General features: G+C 44.1%; 1 protein-coding gene across 1 annotated transcript in view; it reads right to left on the bottom strand.

The window, feature by feature from the left end:
- LOC126998983 (prion-like-(Q/N-rich) domain-bearing protein 25) overlaps window positions 1–19,301 on the bottom strand; it is a 52,587-nt gene that overhangs the window by 5,970 nt on the left and 27,316 nt on the right. The window contains exons 2-5 of the mRNA XM_050861288.1: window positions 8,164–8,310; window positions 7,650–7,794; window positions 940–1,071; window positions 457–591 (exon numbers count right to left, since the gene is read on the bottom strand). Of these exons, the coding sequence (XP_050717245.1) occupies window positions 457–591; window positions 940–1,071; window positions 7,650–7,794; window positions 8,164–8,310 (559 nt within the window). The remainder of the gene's footprint in view (window positions 1–456; window positions 592–939; window positions 1,072–7,649; window positions 7,795–8,163; window positions 8,311–19,301) is intronic.

Below are 19,301 nucleotides of genomic sequence, written 5' to 3'. Positions count from 1 at the left end.
GCTACCTGAGTGCTCCTGACCTGAGTAATGAGCTGACCACAGTCACCGTAGTCTATATTATGCTATGTAATGACTTGACTTGTCTCCGGAGACTCGGGTTGTGCTGTGTCACCCCGAGTGCTCCTGGCCGGTCTCCTCCTTACACTGAACTGTGACTGAAGCCGATAACATCAGTATAATTAACTCATTCTGCTATATCACTGCAAGGCTGTTAAAATATTTCTACAGACGTGTTATTTTGCAGTTGCAGTTTTAGAGAAAACAATCTTCTGATTAATAATAAATCATTATTCAGCACTCTTCAACTTGTTTTCTCATCGCCCTGCAGTGTAAGGTTCCTGTTGATGAGGTAGACTTCACTAAGAATAATTGTAAATATGGTGGCAGACCACACGCTAAAGTGGAAATGACTGGATTGAACCAAGGCCTTCGCACGCTAAAGCCCCCCCCACACACATGATGTGCACAAGTCTCCCTTCTCGATAGCCTCGGGCTGGCAACCACAGACTCTTGTGGTATTGAGACACACGGTGTAGCTGGTCAGGGTACACTGTGATGTCGTGACGCATGCCTCGTCCTTCCTGGCCGCAGCTAGAGAGATGGATTTACAAGTTACGTTTCAGTTTTCTAATGAAACAGAACTTGCATTGCAAGAATCTTGTAGATACAGTGAAAGTGTTGAGTGTCTTCCTAACTTTGAAGTTTATTGCATTTAACAGCTGAAGCATAAAGAATGAAAGGTTCACTTATTCAGTTACGCATTTGTCATATGTTAAGACATGATTCGTAACCTACTGTATGTCAGTCATCAGTAATGTGCGCAAAAAAAATTGTATCCTTCCCACAATGCACACAAAAATGTTGGATAGCCATGGCCATGAATGTCCAGTGTTATTCACCCTTCCAATCCACCGCAATCAATCTAAATAGTATACTTACCATACTCGCAGCTAGTATTCCAGAAGACCGGGCTGGATCCATAGGAACATTGGCAGGTATTGTTGACGCAAACGCTGTTTTTGATATGTGATGAGCACTCCTCGTCAAAGGCGCACGGCATTCCAAGAGTAACTAAAAGGAAAGTAGCATATAATTGGTGGGTTTGTTTCATGGGTTCGGTTTACATCTTCGTTTCTTTACCCTCCTTCCCCTCTCGATTGCATCTCCCATATCATCATCGAAATGACACACATTACAGACGCGAGTCGAGCCAAGTTAAGGCTCGACCCAGCATTGTTCTTTTCTCAGTTCGTAGGGCAAGGAAGGACGACACCGACTTTTCCCTAACAAAGGAGAGATGGCATTTTTGGGCCTTGAGCTCCATTGCGGTCATCCTGGCCAGGACAGTGGTTCTTCTGCTCTGCCGACACGCTGCCTCCTGTGCAGATTGCAAAGCTACACTTGTGGCAGCAGCACGTTATAACTTTATATAATGTCCATCTTGTCGTACTATCATGCATGACAGGCTTGAGGTATTCTTTTCAAAAGTTCATTTGAAATGAATGGGCTCACGAAATCCAGTCTTAACTTGTTTTACAATTTCATTTGATATATCTATTCAGTGACATCTCAAATAATGGACGGCGGACTCCTTTGATTTTGCGGCGCCCTTGTCATTAAGCCCCGAATTTTGGAAAATCAACCACTTTGGTGCGAATCGCCATAACTCCCTTATTTCTGAGGCTACAGAAATGTTTTTGGTATCAATCGACGGCAAAATGAAAGGGCTATATTTTTAATAAGCGACCCGGCTCAAAAACCGACTCGAAAGGGTACAAAATCTTTTTTTTTTTTAACTTATTTAACAAATAATTTAGCCCTACCAATGTGTTTTCCAATGTGATGCATAACATTTCCCTACTCCCAGTAGTTTCGTCGTTAGAGCTCGAAACGTAAACCCTTTTGAGAGCGATTTTGAGGAACTCCAGACACTTTGCCGTTTTTGTCTAGTGTGGCATTGATATTGCCTCTAGAAGGCTGTAATTCGGCATGTAGCCCCTCTTGGCAATCTAGTTTGACCACTGCAACGAAAAACCTTCCTGACGCCGCAAAATTAATATATCGGGAAGGAAGGAAGGAAGGTTTTTCGTTGCGGTGCGTGAAATGAGTCAGATTCGGCGAATTTTCGTCGCGAATTCTGGGAAAGCTCGAGCAAAAACTACTGAAGCTAGAAAGGCGTGCTTGGTGGCAAATGAAAGCTCTATTAATACAGATTAATAATCAGAAAAAAAATTGGAAAGCCCTAAATAAATAAAAAAGTTAAAAGCAAAAAACTAGGACATGTCCAAATCGCGGCAAAAGGGCCGAAAAACAGGCTATTTTGTGACGGCTCGACGACAAACTTGGAATCGACCTAGCAAAAAATCCTTCGAGATGGTCAAACTACATTGCCAAGAGAGGCTACATGCCAAATTACAGCATTCTAGAGGCAATAGCAATTCCACACTAGACAAAAACGTCAAAGTGTCTGGAGTTCGTCAAAATCGCTCTCTAAAGGGTTTACGTTTCGAGCTCTAGCGACGAAACTACTGGGAGTAGGGAAATGTTATGCATCATACTGGAAAGCACATTGGTAGGCCCAAATTATTTGCTAAATACGTTTTTTTCAAATTCTCAAAAAAATGAGTGGGTTTCAAGGTTGGGAACTCAAGTTTTTTTTTCAGAGTCGTTTTTTGCGAATATATTCGATTTTCTACCCTTTCGATTCGGTCGCTTATTAAAAATATAGCCCTTTCATTTTGCCATTGATGTATACCAAAAAAAATTCTGTAGCCCCAGAAATAAGGGAGTTATAGCGATTCGCACCAAAGCGTTTGATTTTCCAACATTCGCGGCTTAATGACAGGGCTGGGGCAAGTTTCCAGTCCATAGTGTAGGGTTCACGGACCTATTGTGTTGATGAGAGAAAAAAAATCCCATATTAATATTCTCCAGCGTCTTGTCCGCTGTCTTTCAAAATGCAACTGTCTTTCCTCTGCAGAAACTTCGGATTCGTTGGTAATTCACTTTTGTATATAACATGGGATCGCGATAGCAGATTATAACAGTATACAACGGGGGGTTCCCGTGGTCCCGTGGTAGAGTCTCGGCCTTGCGCTTCGGCGGGTTGCCTGGAGCGTATGGGTTCGAGACCTATCAGTTACCATGGGGGTGGAAAGGGTGTCCGGAGCTACGGAGGCATGGCCAAGGTCGAGGGGAAGGAAGAAAGACGAGCTGACCTTCCTGGCGATTAGGGGTTAAGGGTTTGACGATACTCAAGGGACCATCCAGGTATAGGCTACAGGCGCACCCATGGAGCCCCTCACTTAATCCTCAGGTATACCAGCTACAGCCAAATTTGACGTGACTCACCACGACACCTCTCTCTCTCACTCTCGTTAGGTATAGGTATAGGTAAAGGTGGGCTCTTTCCGACACCCTCAGCCCCGTTGTTGGGTCTCCTCCTTGAAAGAATTGGGTATCTCTCTACCGGCCGTCTGGGGGGTTGCGCGGCATGCTCCGCCTTCCTCCATTGGGGTATATCCCCAACGAAATCCCCCCCCCCAAAAAAAAAAAAATCAGTAACGCCTGAGGTACCATTTTTTGTAGGAGACGCGCTGGGTAGGTATTCAGTGTTTGTGTAGGAAAATTAATGTGCTGGGTACCTACATGTTTTTGTGTCGGAAATATGACGGACTACGTGTAGGAAATGTTACACACTTCAGATTTTGTGGACGAGTAGATATGACTACGTCCCCTGTGGCTGGGTGGTGTGAGGCGTGGTATGGCTGGGTGGTGTAGGTGCGGTGTAGTTTGGTCTGATGTGCGGTGTGTTGTAAAGCGTAGTGTAGCTGGGTCTGATATGTGCGATGTGGTGTTGCTGGGTACAATGGTGTGGTGCAGTGTAACGGCGTGATATGTGGTGTGGTGTGGCTGGGTGCGGTGTGATTTGTGGTGTGGCTGGGTGTGATAGGTGGTGTGTTGTGACTAGAAAGTTGGAAAGTTTCGTTTAGTCGGCGCAACATCTGTGGTCATATGCCGGAGAGAGACAGAAGGGGAAGGAATTATAGAAGGGAACAGATCCCAGGAAACGGGACACAACCCCCGATTAATACCTGGTTTTCACTGCTGGGTGGACAGGGGCGTAGGGTATCGGAAAAGCCGCCCAAATTTTTCCACTCCGCCCGGGAATCGAACCCGGGCTCTCTCGGTTGTGAGCCGAGTGTGCTAACCACTGCACCACGAAGACCCCCGTGTTGAGACTAGGTGTGATTTGTCATAAGGTGTGGGCGCCATGGGTGTGATGTGTGAGATGGTGCGGCTGGGTGTGACGTGAGGTGTGGTGTGGTTGGCTGTGGTGTATGTTGTGAGTGGGTGAAATGTGTGGTGTGGTGTGGCTGGGTATGATGTGAAGTGTAGTGTGACTGGGTGTGATGTGTGGAGTGGTGTGGTGTGAGGTGTGATGTGGTTGGGTATGGTGTGAAGTGTAGTGTGACTGGGTGCGATGTATGGTGTGTTGCCGAGTTTGGAGTGAGGAGTTGTGTGTGGTGTGACTGGGCGTGGTGTGGCTGGGTTTAATGTGTGATGTGGTGTGGTTGGGCGTGGTGTGAGGTATGGTGTGTTGTGTAGTGTAATGTGGCTGGATGCAATGTCTGATGTGGTGTGAGATATGATGTGATGTGTGGAGTGACGTGGCTGAGTGTACTGTGTGAGATGATGTGGCTGGGTGTGATGTGTGATGTAAAGTGACTGGATATGGTGTGACTGGGTGTGATGTGTGGTGTGATGTTACTGGGTACGTATGGGGTGATGTGTGATGTGGGTGAGTGTGGTGTGAGGTGTGATGTGGTTGGGTATGGAGTGACTGGGTGTGATGTTTGTAGTGTAACGGGGTGTAATGTATGGTGTGGTGTGGCTGGGTGTGGCCTGTGGTGTGGTTTGACTGGGTGTGATGTGTAGTGTGGTGTGGTTGGGTTTGGTATGAGGTATGGTGTGACTGGGTGCGATGTTTGGTGTGGAGTGGTGTGCTATTGCTCGGTGTGATGTGTGGTGTAGTGTGGCTGGATGTGTGTTGCTGGATATGATGTGCGGAATGGTGTGATTAAGCATGATGTGTTATATATGTTGTGTGGTGTGGTGTGATGTGGTGGATGGCATTGATGGGTGTGACGTTTGACATGGTGTGGCTTGTTTCAATATGTATATGGTATGGGTTGGGTATGGATGTGTGATGTGGAGAGTGGTGTGGTTGGATGGGGTGTGTGGTGTGGTTTCGTTCAGCTGGTTGTGATGTGTGGTGTGACTAGGTGTTATGTGTGATGTGGCGTGACCGGGTGTGGTATGTGGTGTAGTGTGGTGGGTTTGATTTGCCTACCACAGTACTGCAGAAGAGGGAGCGGGGGAGGGGGGTGGAGTCGGAGTGGGAGTCGGAGTCGCAACCTTAAACCTTAACTCTGTAGCCAGTTATTACTATGTTCCTCTTTTCATGAATTAATTCTTTTGCCTGATGACTTTTTCCTTTTATATTTGTCTTTCTTACTCTTCGCAAAACCACACCAAAGCTCCAACCAAACTAGTTCTGACAGGGGATAGATGTTTGGTAGATTGTGTCGAGTTGATAGGTGGAGAAATTGAGTTTTTGAGGCATTAAAGGACACAAGGTTCCTTTTACCCCAATCGGAAACAAGAGCAAGATCTGAGGTCACGCGTTCTACAGCTACTAGCCTGGAATCACGTAATTCCTGAGGGGTGGGTCTTCTGTTAAATGATGCTGAGCAATGCAGAGTAGATCGAGTCATCAGCGTAGGAGTGGATAGGAGAGCTTTTTTTATTGAAAAAAGATCATCAATGAACGACAGAAAAAGTGGAAGATAAGACAGAGCCATGTGGGACACCACTGTTGATAGGTATAGGGGTAGAACAGTGACCGTCTACCACCGTAGAGATAGAACGGCCGGAAAGGAAACTGGAGATGAAAGTACAGAGAGAGGGATAGAAACCGTAAGAGGGAAGTTTAGAAAGCAAAGACTTGTGCTAGACCTTGTCGAATGCTTTCGAAATGTCTAGCGCAACAGTTTCACCGAAACAGCTAAGAGAGGATGACCAAGAGTCAGTTAGGAAAGCAAGATCACCAGTAGTACTTCCCTTGCGGAACCCATACTGGTGATCAGATAGAAGGTCAAAAGTGGATAGATGCTTATGAATCTTCCGGTTAAAGGATAGATTCAAAAGCTTTAGATAGACAGTAAAGTAAAGCTATAGGACGGTAGTTTGAGGGATTAGAATGGTCTCTCTTCTTAGGTACAGGCTGTATGTAGGCGTACTTCCAGAAGGAAGGAAAGGTAGATGTTGATGGGCAGAGGCGAAAGAGTTTGACTAGGCACGGTGGCAGCACGGAAGCACAGTTTTTAAGGACAATAAGAGGCACTCCATCAAGCCCATAAGCCTTCTGAGGGTTGAGGCCAGAGAGGGCATAGAAAACATCATTCTTAAGAATCTTAATAACAGGCATAAAGGAGTCAGAGGGGGATGAGTAGAATGAATATGCCCAGAATCGTCCAGAAGATGAAGTGAAATTGGAGGAGACATTTTTGGTTAAGTGCCAGAAGTAAATTTCGCACGATTCCGGGCGGAAATGTAAAGATCATGATTAGCTAGAGTGCGAAGGCTCTGGTACCTTTTGTTAGCTGCCTCTCGATCTTTAATGGCACGAGAACAAGCGTGATTGAACTCAAAGACTTTTGATTGAACCAAGGAAAATACGTGGAGTGTGTGCCTCCATTCCAGAGACAATCACCCCAGTGATGCGCTGGGCACACACAGAAGGGTCTCTCTTCTGGAAGCAGTAATCATTCCACGGGAAATCGGAAAAGTACAGCCTCAGTTCGTCCCACCTAGCAGAAGCAAATTGCCAGAAACATTGCCTCTCCAGTGGGTCGTGGGTAAGTGGGAGCGAGAGGACAGAATGCAGAAATAAGATTGTGATCGGAGGAGCCAAACGAGGAGAACAGTTTGATAGAGTAAGCTGAAGGATTAGACGTTAGGAAGAGATCTAGATGTTGGGCGTGTCTGCAAGACGGTTGGGAATACGTGTTGGGTGCTAAACCAACTGCTCTAGATCATTGAGGATAGCAAAGTTGTAGGCTTGTTCACCAGGCTGGTCAGTGAAAGAGGATGAAAGCCAAAGCAGGTAGTGAACACTGAAATCTCCAAGGATGGAGATTTCAGCGAAGGGAAAGTGAGTCTAGATGTGCTCCACTTTAGAGTTCAAGTATCCAAAGAATTTTACATAGTTGGTAGAGTTAGGTGATTTTTTTACAGCTTATTACAAATGATGAGTAGGATAAGGTGCAAGTGGGGTAAACTACAGAAAAGATTCAGTATGTAGTGGACAGAAGGGGAAGTCGGCCTGCCATTCGGGAGGTCAATGCATGTGATGGAATGGCAGAGGTAGAGTATATTTGATAGAATGAAAGGGATGGAATCAGGCATAAAGGAAAAATACACAGAGTAAAGAAAAAGGGGAATGAGGTTACAAAGCATCTATACGTATAGTGTAGTGAAGAAAGCTTGAAGAATAACTGATAGGATGAAGAGGATGGAATCAGGTATTGAGAAAGGAGAAATAGAATAGAAAGGGTAAGGAGGACTGGATAATGATAAATGCTTACTGGAGTAGAGCAGGGCACCAAGGTTTTGGTTTTGAGTGATGGAAGTGATGTTTGAGTAGGCGGTGCACTGGCCGGCGGCTGTGAGCGTGTACCCGAGGCAGTCAACAGCATTGCAGATGGCACTGCATTCCAAGTTTGTCTTTACCTGAGTGAGGAAATTGCACGGAACTGCATAGAAAACGAACCAAACAGAACCCTCAGTGTCGACGACTAGTGAAGTCGCTAAATTGTACAAGAGAATATTGAAAGATACATAGATGGGCACATTTTCAAAAACAGATAGTATCTTGACGGAGAGGCAATTTGGCTACAAAAGTAGGGAGCCGTTTGTCAGTGGGTCAACCGAGGCAAAGAAGTCACCCAGATGAAGTTAAATAAATGAGACTGAGAGACAGGACCCCACGAGCGTATGTAGCTTATAATTATCTATTATTTCTTGTATATGGCAACTCAACACACACACACACACACACACACACACAGAGAGAGAGAGCGCACAGCTACGTATACGCACCTCTCTTGACACCAACGCATCACCCTCCACCACAATTGTGTCACCCAGCTTCGAGAGTCTCTTGCTGGTTATGGTGGCAGAACTTCCTTGGACCGTTACCATAACCACCACGAGCCCACTCAACATTACCACCAACACGCTGTCCATCTGAAAAGAAGAGAGAGAGAGAGAGAGAGAGAGAGAGAGAGAGAGAGAGAGAGAGAGAGAGAGAGAGAGAGAGAGAGAGAGCGGGGGTGGGGGGAACAGACAAGGGTGCTAGAATATTCTCAAATTTCAATGCTTATGAAACGATGGGCAAGAGATGGAAATGTTGTTAATTAGTGGGGGACGAGAAAGAGGGAGCGGGAAAAATTAGATGGGTGCAGAAGGAGGCCACTTGCAGCTACATAATCTACTTCCATTAAAAAAATGGAGGGTGATGTGGGAAGAGAGGGAGGTTGTGTGTGTGTGTGTGTGTGTGTGTGTGTGTGTGTGTGTGTGTGACACACCAGGGGTGGATCAAATACAATTGTATTTGTATTTGAATTGTATTTAAATACAATTTTAATGTATTTGTATTTGTATCTGTATTTTGGCACCCAGAAAAAAAGTATTTTGTACTTGTATTTGTATTTTGGCACCCAGGATTTATTTTTTTTGTATATATTTATATTTCGAGTCAAAACCATTTGAGGAGGATAATTACTGTTAAGGAAATATAAAAATAAGTAATGTTAAGCCGCTTTAAGGCGTCAGATCACGGGGAAAGCGGAGTAAGAAGAACATAAAGGTTGAAGGCGGAGGAGGAAAAAATATTAAGGGTGGGGAGGAAATTAACCTCAGGTCACATGGAGGAGGAGTGTAGGAACTAGGAAGTGATTAAGGTAATAAGATAATTAATGTTGGAGCAGGAGTAGGAGAGGATTTAGGGAGTTACTGAGGGATGGGTGGCTCAGAAGAAGGATCCGCCCGCAAAAATGTGTGACGTCACGGAAAAGGGAAGCGTAGGGGATGAGATGTGAGTGAAGACGACGAGAGACAGTAAACCGATTTACTGCTTTAACTTGGCAAATGCACTACAATCATCTATCAAAAAAAGGTTGCATCCATTTCTTGAGAGGACTGATGTCATTGCCACAACTGTCATGGACCCCAGGTTTAAGCTGGCATGGATGCCATGTAAGGAAATGCAAAAGGAAAAGGTTTCCAAGATTGTGGACCTAATTATTTCCGAGTCAACTAAGTCGACCTTGAAGAAGAAAACATTTCAAGAGAGTGAACCTTTCGTCTTTTCGGCTGGCATGAGTGCAAAACGACCTCGTCTTTTTGCCTGCATGCCTCCAACTGGGCAAATGATGGCAAGTGCATCAACAAATGACACTACAGTTGTGAAGACAGAACTTGAAACGTACCTAGAAGAAGGTGTTCTGCCTTTTGATGTCAATCCACTGAGGTACTGGCGTCATGCAAAAAGCTTCAAAATTTTGAAGCACTTTGCCAAGAATATTCTAGGGTGCTGTGCAACGGCGGCACCATCTGAGAGGCTGTTTAGTAAGGCCGGCAATTTTTACACTCCTGAGCGAGCAAAACTCGGTCCGGAAACCTTCCGGGCATTTATGATAATAAAATGCAATTATGATATTATGGAAAATGTAAACGTGAAAAAAAAAATCTATATTTTTTGCATAATTTAATTTCAGGAGTATTTTTACTTGTATCTTTGAAATCTGGAATAGGAGTATTTGTATTTGTATTTTTTAACCAGTACTTGTATTTGTATTTGTATTTTTAGATTCAGTAATAAAAGCATTTGTATTTGTATTTGTATTTTTAGATTCAGGAACAAAAGTATTTGTATTTGTATTTTTGGAATCCCGAACAAGAGTATGTGTATTTGTATTTGACTTATAAAAAATCAGTATTTGATCCAACCCTTATGTGTGTGTGTGTGAGTGTGTGTGTGTGTGTGTGTGTGTGCTTACCTTGTCGTGGTTGGCAGACTACTGTGCGTTCTGCTTCCTCGAAGTAATGCTGACCGCTCCCTCCCTTCTTTCCCCCTGCACCTCTTGCCTTCACAGTTTACTTTCCTCCTCTTACAATCTATTATTAATTTAGCAACGCTATTTGGATACCTGTGTTTATGTTTGCGTGTCTCTCTCTCTCTCTCTCTCTCTCTCTCTCTCTCTCTCTCTCTCTCTCTCTCTCTCTCTCTCTCTCTCGACTGACTCCTTCAAAAATAAGCTCGACCGTCACTTCCTTCAACTTAATATCAACTAGAGTAGAAATGCAACGTTTAGGAGCCTTCTGATTAATGTAAAATCACTTAGGTTTAAGGACAGACCACCTAGTCTGGACCATGGGGTCTGTGTGGTCTGATTTTCTATGTAAATCTCTCTCTCTCTCTCTCTCTCTCTCTCTCTCTCTCTCTCTCTCTCTCTCTCTCTCTCTCTCTCTCTCTCTCTAACTTCGGTTGTAGGTAAGCTACTTGAGGGCATAATTGAGAGACAAAATTGTGAGTTACCTTGAAAGCCACTCATTAATTGGGGACTCACAACATGGCTTCAGAAACAAAAGATCCTGTCTATCAAATCTATTAACCTTTTATAACGACCTCTTCACTGTTTATGACGTAACCAAATCACTGGACGTAGTCTATCTTGATTTCCAGAAAGCGTTTGATAAAGTCCCGCATCATAAATTACTTTACAAATTAAAGCTAATAGGTATTGACGGTCAAGTAAACCAATGGATCGCTAATTGGTTGAGCAACAGACAACAAAGAGTAGTGATTGACGGATTTAACTCAGAGTGGGCGCCGGTCACTAGTGGCGTCCCTCAGGGCTCGGTTCTTGGCCCAGTGCTCTTCATTATTTACATCAACGACGTGGATGTTGGACTCAATAACCGCATTAGTAAATTTGCAGACGACACGAAGATTGGAAACTCGGTTCTCACTGACGAAGACAGGCAAAGCCTCCAAGAGGATTTGCATAAAATTTCAGCTTGGTCGGATAGATGGGAGATGCCCTTTAACGTAGACAAGTGCCAGGTCCTTCAAGTTGGAACGAGGAATAAGAAGTTCGATTACGAAATGCGCGGCGTTAAACTCAAAAGCGTTCAATGCGTCAAGGACTTGGGGGTCAAAATCGCGTCAAACCTCAAATTCTCACAGCAATGCATCGATGCAGCAAATAAAGCGAACAGAATGTTGAGCTTCATTAAAAGAAACTTTTTATTTAAGAATAAAGATGTAATACTCCCGCTCTACAACAGTTTAGTCAGACCCCACTTGGAATATGCGGTACAGTTTTGGTCTCCCCACCATGCAAAGGATATTGCTAAATTAGAAGGTGTTCAGCGTCGGGCAACGAAAATTATCCCTTCCTTGCGCAACAAATCCTACGAAGAAAGGCTTTCTACCCTTAACATGTTCTCTCTTGAGAAACGTCGCCTCCGAGGAAAATTGATCGAATGTTTTAAAATACTTAATGGTTTCACGAATGTAGACAGATCAAAATTGTTTATGATCGATGACACTTTGCGCACGAGGAACAATGGCGTAAAACTCAGATGTAGACAAGTAAATTCAGACTGCACCAAATTTTTCTTCACCAACGTTGTAGTGCGAGAATGGAATAAGCTTCCATCATCAGTGGTCCAGTGTAACACGACTGACTCCTTCAAAAATAAGCTCGACCGTCACTTCCTTCAACTTAATATCAACTAGAGTAGAAATGCAACGTTTTGGAGTCTTCTGATTAATGTAAAATCACTTAGGTTTAAGGACAGACCACCAAGTCTGGACCATGGGGTCTGTGTGGTCTGATTTTCTATGTAAATCTATGTAAATCTCTCTCTCTCTCTCTCTCTCTCTCTCTCTCTCTCTCTCTCTCTCTCTCTCTCTCTCTCTCTCTCTCTCTTTCTGAGTTTGGCGCAGACTCTTTCAGTAGTTCTTTCACTAACATTAGTGGCTCTCGCTGTTCTTGCAGTTACTCTTGTAAGTGGTATGATAAATCCTCTGTTGTTTTTTTCGTCTGAAAAGTACTTGTTTACATTGTAAAGGAGTTCTTTCTCGCGGCTGTGCAGCCAACGACGTGGGGAGGCCGGGAGAGGGAGGGAGGGGAGAGGCAGAGGCGGAGCGGGCCATCCATGGGCCCACCTGCTGCCCTTCCATGACCTTGAGAGAAGTGACCTGGGACAAAGCCTTCTAAAAGCTGGGAAGGCTGGCCTCTGGATGTGTAGAATGACAACGTTGGAATACAACTTTGTCAAGTGTTGTGGTATTTATACAAAATCTTTGTTATTATCTTAAAAACGAAACAATCTTAACGCTATATGACCTTATTGGATTATCCAATTATTTAATTAAATTCATTTAAAGGTAGTAAATAGCTGACATATGAGAGGAAGCGAGAAGTGTTGAGAGTGTGTGGCAAGGTGCGGGGCGGGGCTGACCCGCAGCTCTCACCCCCCAATCCGGCAGTTCATCCTGGATTCACTATAATAGTATGCATCTCTCTCTCTCTCTCTCTCTCTCTCTCTCTCTCTCTCTCTCTCTCTTCCCCGGTCCACCCTTTTTCCTCCTCCCTTTCCTTGCAATCTTAAACTTTATACTTCTTACTTTTTCATTCGTTTTTCCTTTCTTTCTTGCTTTCCTTCCTTTTCCCCCTTCCTTCCTTCCTTTCCTTACTTGCTTGCTTGCTTCTTTTCCTCCTTCTCTTTACATTTTGTTTCTCCTTCCTCCCTCCCTCCTTCTCCTTCTCCTCCTCCACTGGTGGGTGTACATTCCAGTAATGACTAAATACTGCACTTAAAGAATTAAACTTGCATGCACCCTGGAGTCAGAGAAAGAATAGGACGACAAAATGCCTCAAGTCTAAATAATATATAAGCAGCATACGTCTTAAATGAATAGCAAAGGAGGACAAAGAGGAGGGAGGGGGAGGGCCATTAGTGGAAGCGTTGAAGATTAAAGGGGGAGGGCCATTAGTGGAAGCGTTGAAGATTAAAGGGGGAGGGCCATTAGTGGAAGCGTTGAGGAATAAAGGGGGAGGGTCATTAGTGGAAGCGTTGAAGATTAAAGGGGGAGGGCCATTAGTGGAAGCGTTGAGGAATAAAGGGGGCGGGCCATTAGTGGAAGCGTTGAGGAATAAAGGGGGAGGGCCATTAGTGGAAGCGTTGAGGAATAAAGGGGGCGGGCCATTAGTGGAAGCGTTGAGGAATAAAGGGGGAGGGCCATTAGTGGAAGCGTTGAGGAATAAAGGGGGAGGGCCATTAGTGGAAGCGTTGAGGATTAAAGGGGGAGGGAAAGGGGCCATACTGGGAGCAGTGGTTCTTATTAAAAACACTAACAGGTCGCTATTTAGAAGTGTGTGTGTGTGTGTGTGTGTGTGTGTGTGTGTGTGTGTGTGTGTGTGTGAGAGAGAGAGAGAGAGAGAGAGAGAGAGAGAGAGAGAGAGAGAGAGAGAGAGAGAGAGAGAGAGAGAGAGAGAGAGAGAGAGATTGTTTATTGTTTGATATCTAAATTTCATCCACGTGGTATACTCGTTATCACCAAGCTGTACTACGTAGGAAGGAGCTTTCTTGAGCCCATTGGACCGATCTGTGGGTACAACAGAAATACTGCCAAAATACTCATTTCCTCCAGATAGTTTATCCATCTGTCTTTCATAGTTCTCGTACAACTTTTCGACCACACTGCTCAAGGGCGCTGATCTATAATTAAAGGGTCGTTCCTTATTTCCTCCTTTCTATGTACCTTCCGAGGTACTTTCTCTTCTCCCAGTGAGCAAACAATCAGGCTAAATCTTAACCGCCAATTGCCTGTAGAGTTGTCTCTTGGCGTCACAATCCCTTCTATAGCGTTTACAGCTCACTAGGACACATATATTTCAAAGCTTTGACCGCGTTCGGTTTATTAGTTAGTATTAATCTATTCTTGCCTCACCTGACCCCGAGCAGGGCATGTATAGTACGGTATGGTACGGTAATATTTTTTGCAATTCGAACCTTAGAATAATACCGTACCGTAATTCCGTACCGTACTTGAAAAACAACTCCGTACCGTACTATTACGACAAATTGCCGTACCGTAATTTCGTACAGTACATATTTCCGCACCCCCCAAAAAGTAGGGGTACACACACAATCTATACACACATATAGTACACACACATAAAAAAAACAACGCACACATATACACAGGCATTTACACACATCGTATACGCATACGTGTACAGATACATGTACTTACACATGTGCACACACAATGTACATACACACACATCTACACACAAACATGTTCACAGACATGGACAGACACATGTACATACAATGTACACACACACCTACGCACACATGTTTTCACATGCAGTTATATATGAACATACATGTGCGCACACATGTAGGCTACACACACTGTACACTCACAAACATGTATACATACATGTATACAGATATACACTCACAAAATACACACATGTACACGCATGCACTTACACATGCAATACATACATGCAGGATCCAAACAACAGACGTATCGATCCTGCATACATGGACACACATGTACCTTCATAAGTACACATACGTACACGCAAAAATGTACACATAAGTACATACACGACCAAAAAATACATATAATTTATTCATACCTTGTGATCACACACACACACACACACACACACACACACACACACACTGCTCCGTAGCTCGGTGGTTAAAGCTCTGCGCTACCAGAATTAGCGCTCTGGGAGGCGGAGGTTCGAGCCCCACTCAGGCCGGGATTTTTCCGCTGACAGGGAGTGGCTACTGTCTCCACTTGAGCAAAGGGAATGGGGTATGTGATATGTGAAGGTCCCGGCAGTATCCAGAGATCGACTGTAATGAGCTTGCTCATGTCGGTAGGGCACTAGCTGGCGACTGCGAGTCCAACTCGTGATAAGGCCGTGGGTGGATGAATTACACACACACACACACTATATATATATATATATATATATATATATATATATATATATATATATATATATATATATATATATATATATATATATATATATATATATATATATTTCCCCAGGGAGGACTCCCCTTCTGGCTGCCGACTTGAGAGGTGTCCTGATAACTCCTCGAACCTCCTCCTTATCAGTTTCTGCAACATTCGCGGTCTTCGTTCTAATTTTCATTCTGTGGAACACCATCTCTCCTCCTCTAAACCCCACCTTCTCTTCATCACCGAAATACAGGTTTCTGAGGCTACTGACAGCAACCTCTACTCTGTTCCCTCCTACTATCTCTATCCTAAATTTCAATCCAAAGCTGGATGTTACGCCTACGTGCGCAACGACATCACTTGCCCTCGTGCCCACGACCTTGACTCTTCTGAATTTTCCACCATCTGGCTAAGACTTCATTGTCATTCCATTACTAAATACATATGTGCTGTTTATCTCTCACCAAACTCTACTAACTATGTAAAATTCTTTGACTATTTGAACTCTAAAGTGGAACACATCTTGACTCACTCTCCCTTTGCTGAAATCTCCATCTTGGGAGATTTCAATGTTCACCACCAGCTTTGGCTTTCATCCTCCTTCACTGACCAGCCTGGTGAACAAGCCTACAACTTTGCTCTCCCCAACGACCTAGAGCAGTTGGCTCAGCACCCTACTCGTATTTCCGATCGTCTTGGAGACAGGCCCAACATTCTAGACCTCTTCCTTACCTCTAATCCTTTTGCTTACTCTGTCAAACTTTTCTCTCTGTTGGGCTCCTCCGATCATAACTTTATTTCTATATCCTGTCCTATCGCTCCTGTACATCCTCTGGACCCGCCGAAGAGGCGATGCTTCTGGCATTTTGCTTCAGCTCGGTGGGAGGATGTACTTTTCCGATTTCCCGTGGAATGATTACTGCTTCCAGGAGAGAGACCCCTCTGTGTGTGCTCAGCGCATCACAGAGGTGATTGTCTCTTGAATGGAGGCATACATTCCACGTACTTTCTCTACTCCTCATGCTAAAAAGCCTTGGTTTAATCACGATTGTTCTCGTGCTATTAAAGATAGAGAGGCAGCTCACAAAAGGTTCCAGAGCCTTCGAACTCCCACTAACTTTGACCTTTACATTTCAGCCCGGAATCGTGCCAAATCTATTCTCCGACTTACCAAAACTTCTTTTATTAATAGAAAATGTCAACACCTTGCTTCTTCTAATTCTTCCCGTGACTTCTGGCATCTAGCCAAAAATATCTCCTCCAATTTCACTTCTTCCTCTTTCCCTCCTCTCCTTAACCCTGACGGCAGCACTGCCGTCTCATCTGTCTCTAAGGCTGAACTCTTCGCTCAAACTTTCTGTAAGAACTCCACCCTGGACGATTCTGGGCATATTCCTCCTACTCATCCCCCCTCTGACTCCTTTATGCTGGTTATTAAGATTCTTCCAAATGATGTTTTCTATGCCCTCTCTGGCCTCAACTCTCAGAAGGCTTATGGACCTGATGGAGTGCCTCCTATTGTCCTTAAAAACTGTGCTTCTGTGCTGACACCCTGCCTGGTCAAACTCTTTCGTCTCTGCCTATCAACATCTATCTTTCCTTCCTGCTGGAAGTATGCCTTTGTACAGCCTGTGCCTAAGAAGGGTGACCGTTCCAATCCCTCAAACTACCGCCCTATAGCTTTACTTTCCTGTCTATCTAAAGCTTTTGAATCAATCCTTAACCGGAAGATTCAAAAGCACCTTCCCACTTCTAACCTTCTATCTGATCGCCAGTATGGATTCCGCAAGGGGCGTTCTACTGGCGATCTTCTTGCTCTCTTAACTGACTCTTGGTCATCCTCTCTTAGCCGTTTCGGTTAAACTTTCTCTGTTGCGCTAGACATATCGAAAGCCTTCGATAGAGTCTGGCACCAGTCTTTGCTTTCTAAACTGCCCTCTTTCGGATTCTATCCCTCTCTCTGTTCCTTTATCTCCAGTTTCCTTTCCCGCCGTTCTATCTCTGCGGTGGTAGACGGTCACTGCTCTTCCCTTAAACCTATCAACAGTGGCGTTCCACAGGGCTCTGTCCTATCACCCACTCTCTTCCTGTTATTCATCAATGATCTTCTTTCCATAACAAACTGTCATGTCCACTCATACGCCGATGACTCCACTCTGCATTATTCAAGTTCTTTCAATATAAGACCATCACAACAGGAAGTACACGACTCCAGACTGGAGGCTGCAGAACGCTTAACCTCAGACCTTGCTATCATTTCCGATTGGGGCAGAAGGAACCTTGTGTCCTTTAATGCCTCAAAAACTCAATTTCTCCACCTATCAACTCGACACAATGTTCCAAACACCTATCCTTCGACAACACTCAGCTGTCACCTTCTTCAAAACTAAACATCCTCGGTCTATCCTTAACTCAAAATCTCAACTGGAAACTTCATATCTCCTCTCTTGCTAAATCAGCTTCCTCGAGGTTGGGCGTTCTGTATCGTCTCCGCCAGTTCTTCTCCCCCGCGCAGTTGCTATCCATATACAGGGGCCTTGTCCGCCCTCGTATGGAGTATGCATCTCACGTGTGGGGGGGCTCCACTCACACAGCTCTTCTGGACAGAGTGGAGTCTAAGGCTCTTCGTCTCATCAGCTCTCCTCCTCCTACTGATAGCCTTCTACCTCTTAAATTCCGCCGCGATGTTGCCTCTCTTTCTATCTTCTATCGATATTTCCACGCTGACTGCTCTTCTGAACTTGCTAACTGCATGCCTCCCCCCCTCCCGCGGCCCCGCTGCACACGACTTTCTACTCATGCTCATCCCTACACTGTCCAAATCCCTTATGCAAGAGTTAACCAGCATCTTCACTCTTTCATCCCTTACGCTGGCAAACTCTGGAACAATCTTCCTTCATCCGTATTTCCTCCTGCCTACGACTTGAACTCTTTCAAGAGGAGGGTATCAGGACACCTCTCCTCCCGAAATTGATCTTTCTTTCGGCCACCTCTTTTAATTCTTTTTTGGGAGCAGCGAGTAGCGGGCTTTTTTATTATTGTTTTCTTTTTTGTGCCCTTGAGCTGTCTCCTTTGTTGTAAAAAAAAAATTATATATATATATATATATATATATATATATATATATATATATATATATATATATATATATTTTTTTTTTTTTTTTTTTTTCACTGCGGGTGGTATGCCGCCGACGGATGTCATGTAATTATGATGTCGTGGGCGGTGGCCGGTGTCGTGTTTCTCCGCGTCCTCCTAGTTCTGGCCGTCCGCTTTGTTTACAAACCAAAAGCGGATTGCTATTAACACGGATCCGTGTACGCAGCTGGTCGGGTAAGACAATTTTGTTTTTTGAAAATAGCAAGAGGCTATTTCCCGTAAATTTACTGATGAATCATTGCATGAAAGCTATTTATTGGTCCTTCACTTCACCTATTACAAAACAGAGCGCTGTACTGGATTCATTGATATTTTCCTGAGAGAATAAAACAATATGACATCCCGTGCTGAAAAACACCAACAGGCACTTAATATTGGCAGATTTTGTGGGGTGCAAGAGGGCATCATAGGTTCATGTGGTGGGGGGAGGGGGGCGAGCATGCGCAGGTGGGGATTTTGTTTTTTTCGTGGCATTTTCAGGCTGATATAGAAAACATTAAGGAGGCTATAGCCTCCCTAGCCCAAAAAAATTACGGCCCTGACCAATGTCATAGTCCGTTTTACCCATTTAAAACTTCAGTCAAGTCACCGGGAAGTCTACGCCTCTCCTATAAGTGCAAATTAAACTCCAACTTTTTCTTAGTCTTTGATCATGTCTCATTTTTATCAGCACAGATAACAAAGAAAATAAAAAAATACTAATTATTCATTCCGTAATAAGGGACCGAACTTGAAAGGTATATTAATCAATAAGTGTTTAACTAAATATGGTTTGAAGGTAACATCAACACCTTTGTTTCTTATGCTCTTCACATAAAACCTCTATTAGCGTTGTGGAAGGTCGGAGCTTGAGAGCACATCCATGTCCCGTTAGCAGCTGGAAAAATCTAGATTAATATTATACAATATATCATCGTATTAGAAGGTATTTTTTCCAAATATTTTCACACTTATTGATAGATCTTTAACTTATCTTTCTGTCATTTTTTTTTAGTGATAAGGTTTTCTT

The sequence above is a fragment of the Eriocheir sinensis genome, chromosome 15 (assembly GCF_024679095.1).
Source record: "Eriocheir sinensis breed Jianghai 21 chromosome 15, ASM2467909v1, whole genome shotgun sequence".
Classification (NCBI taxonomy): Eukaryota; Metazoa; Arthropoda; class Malacostraca; order Decapoda; family Varunidae; genus Eriocheir; species Eriocheir sinensis.
The sequence above is the reverse complement of the archived record's forward strand: the minus strand, read 5'-3'. Positions and strand labels throughout refer to the sequence as shown.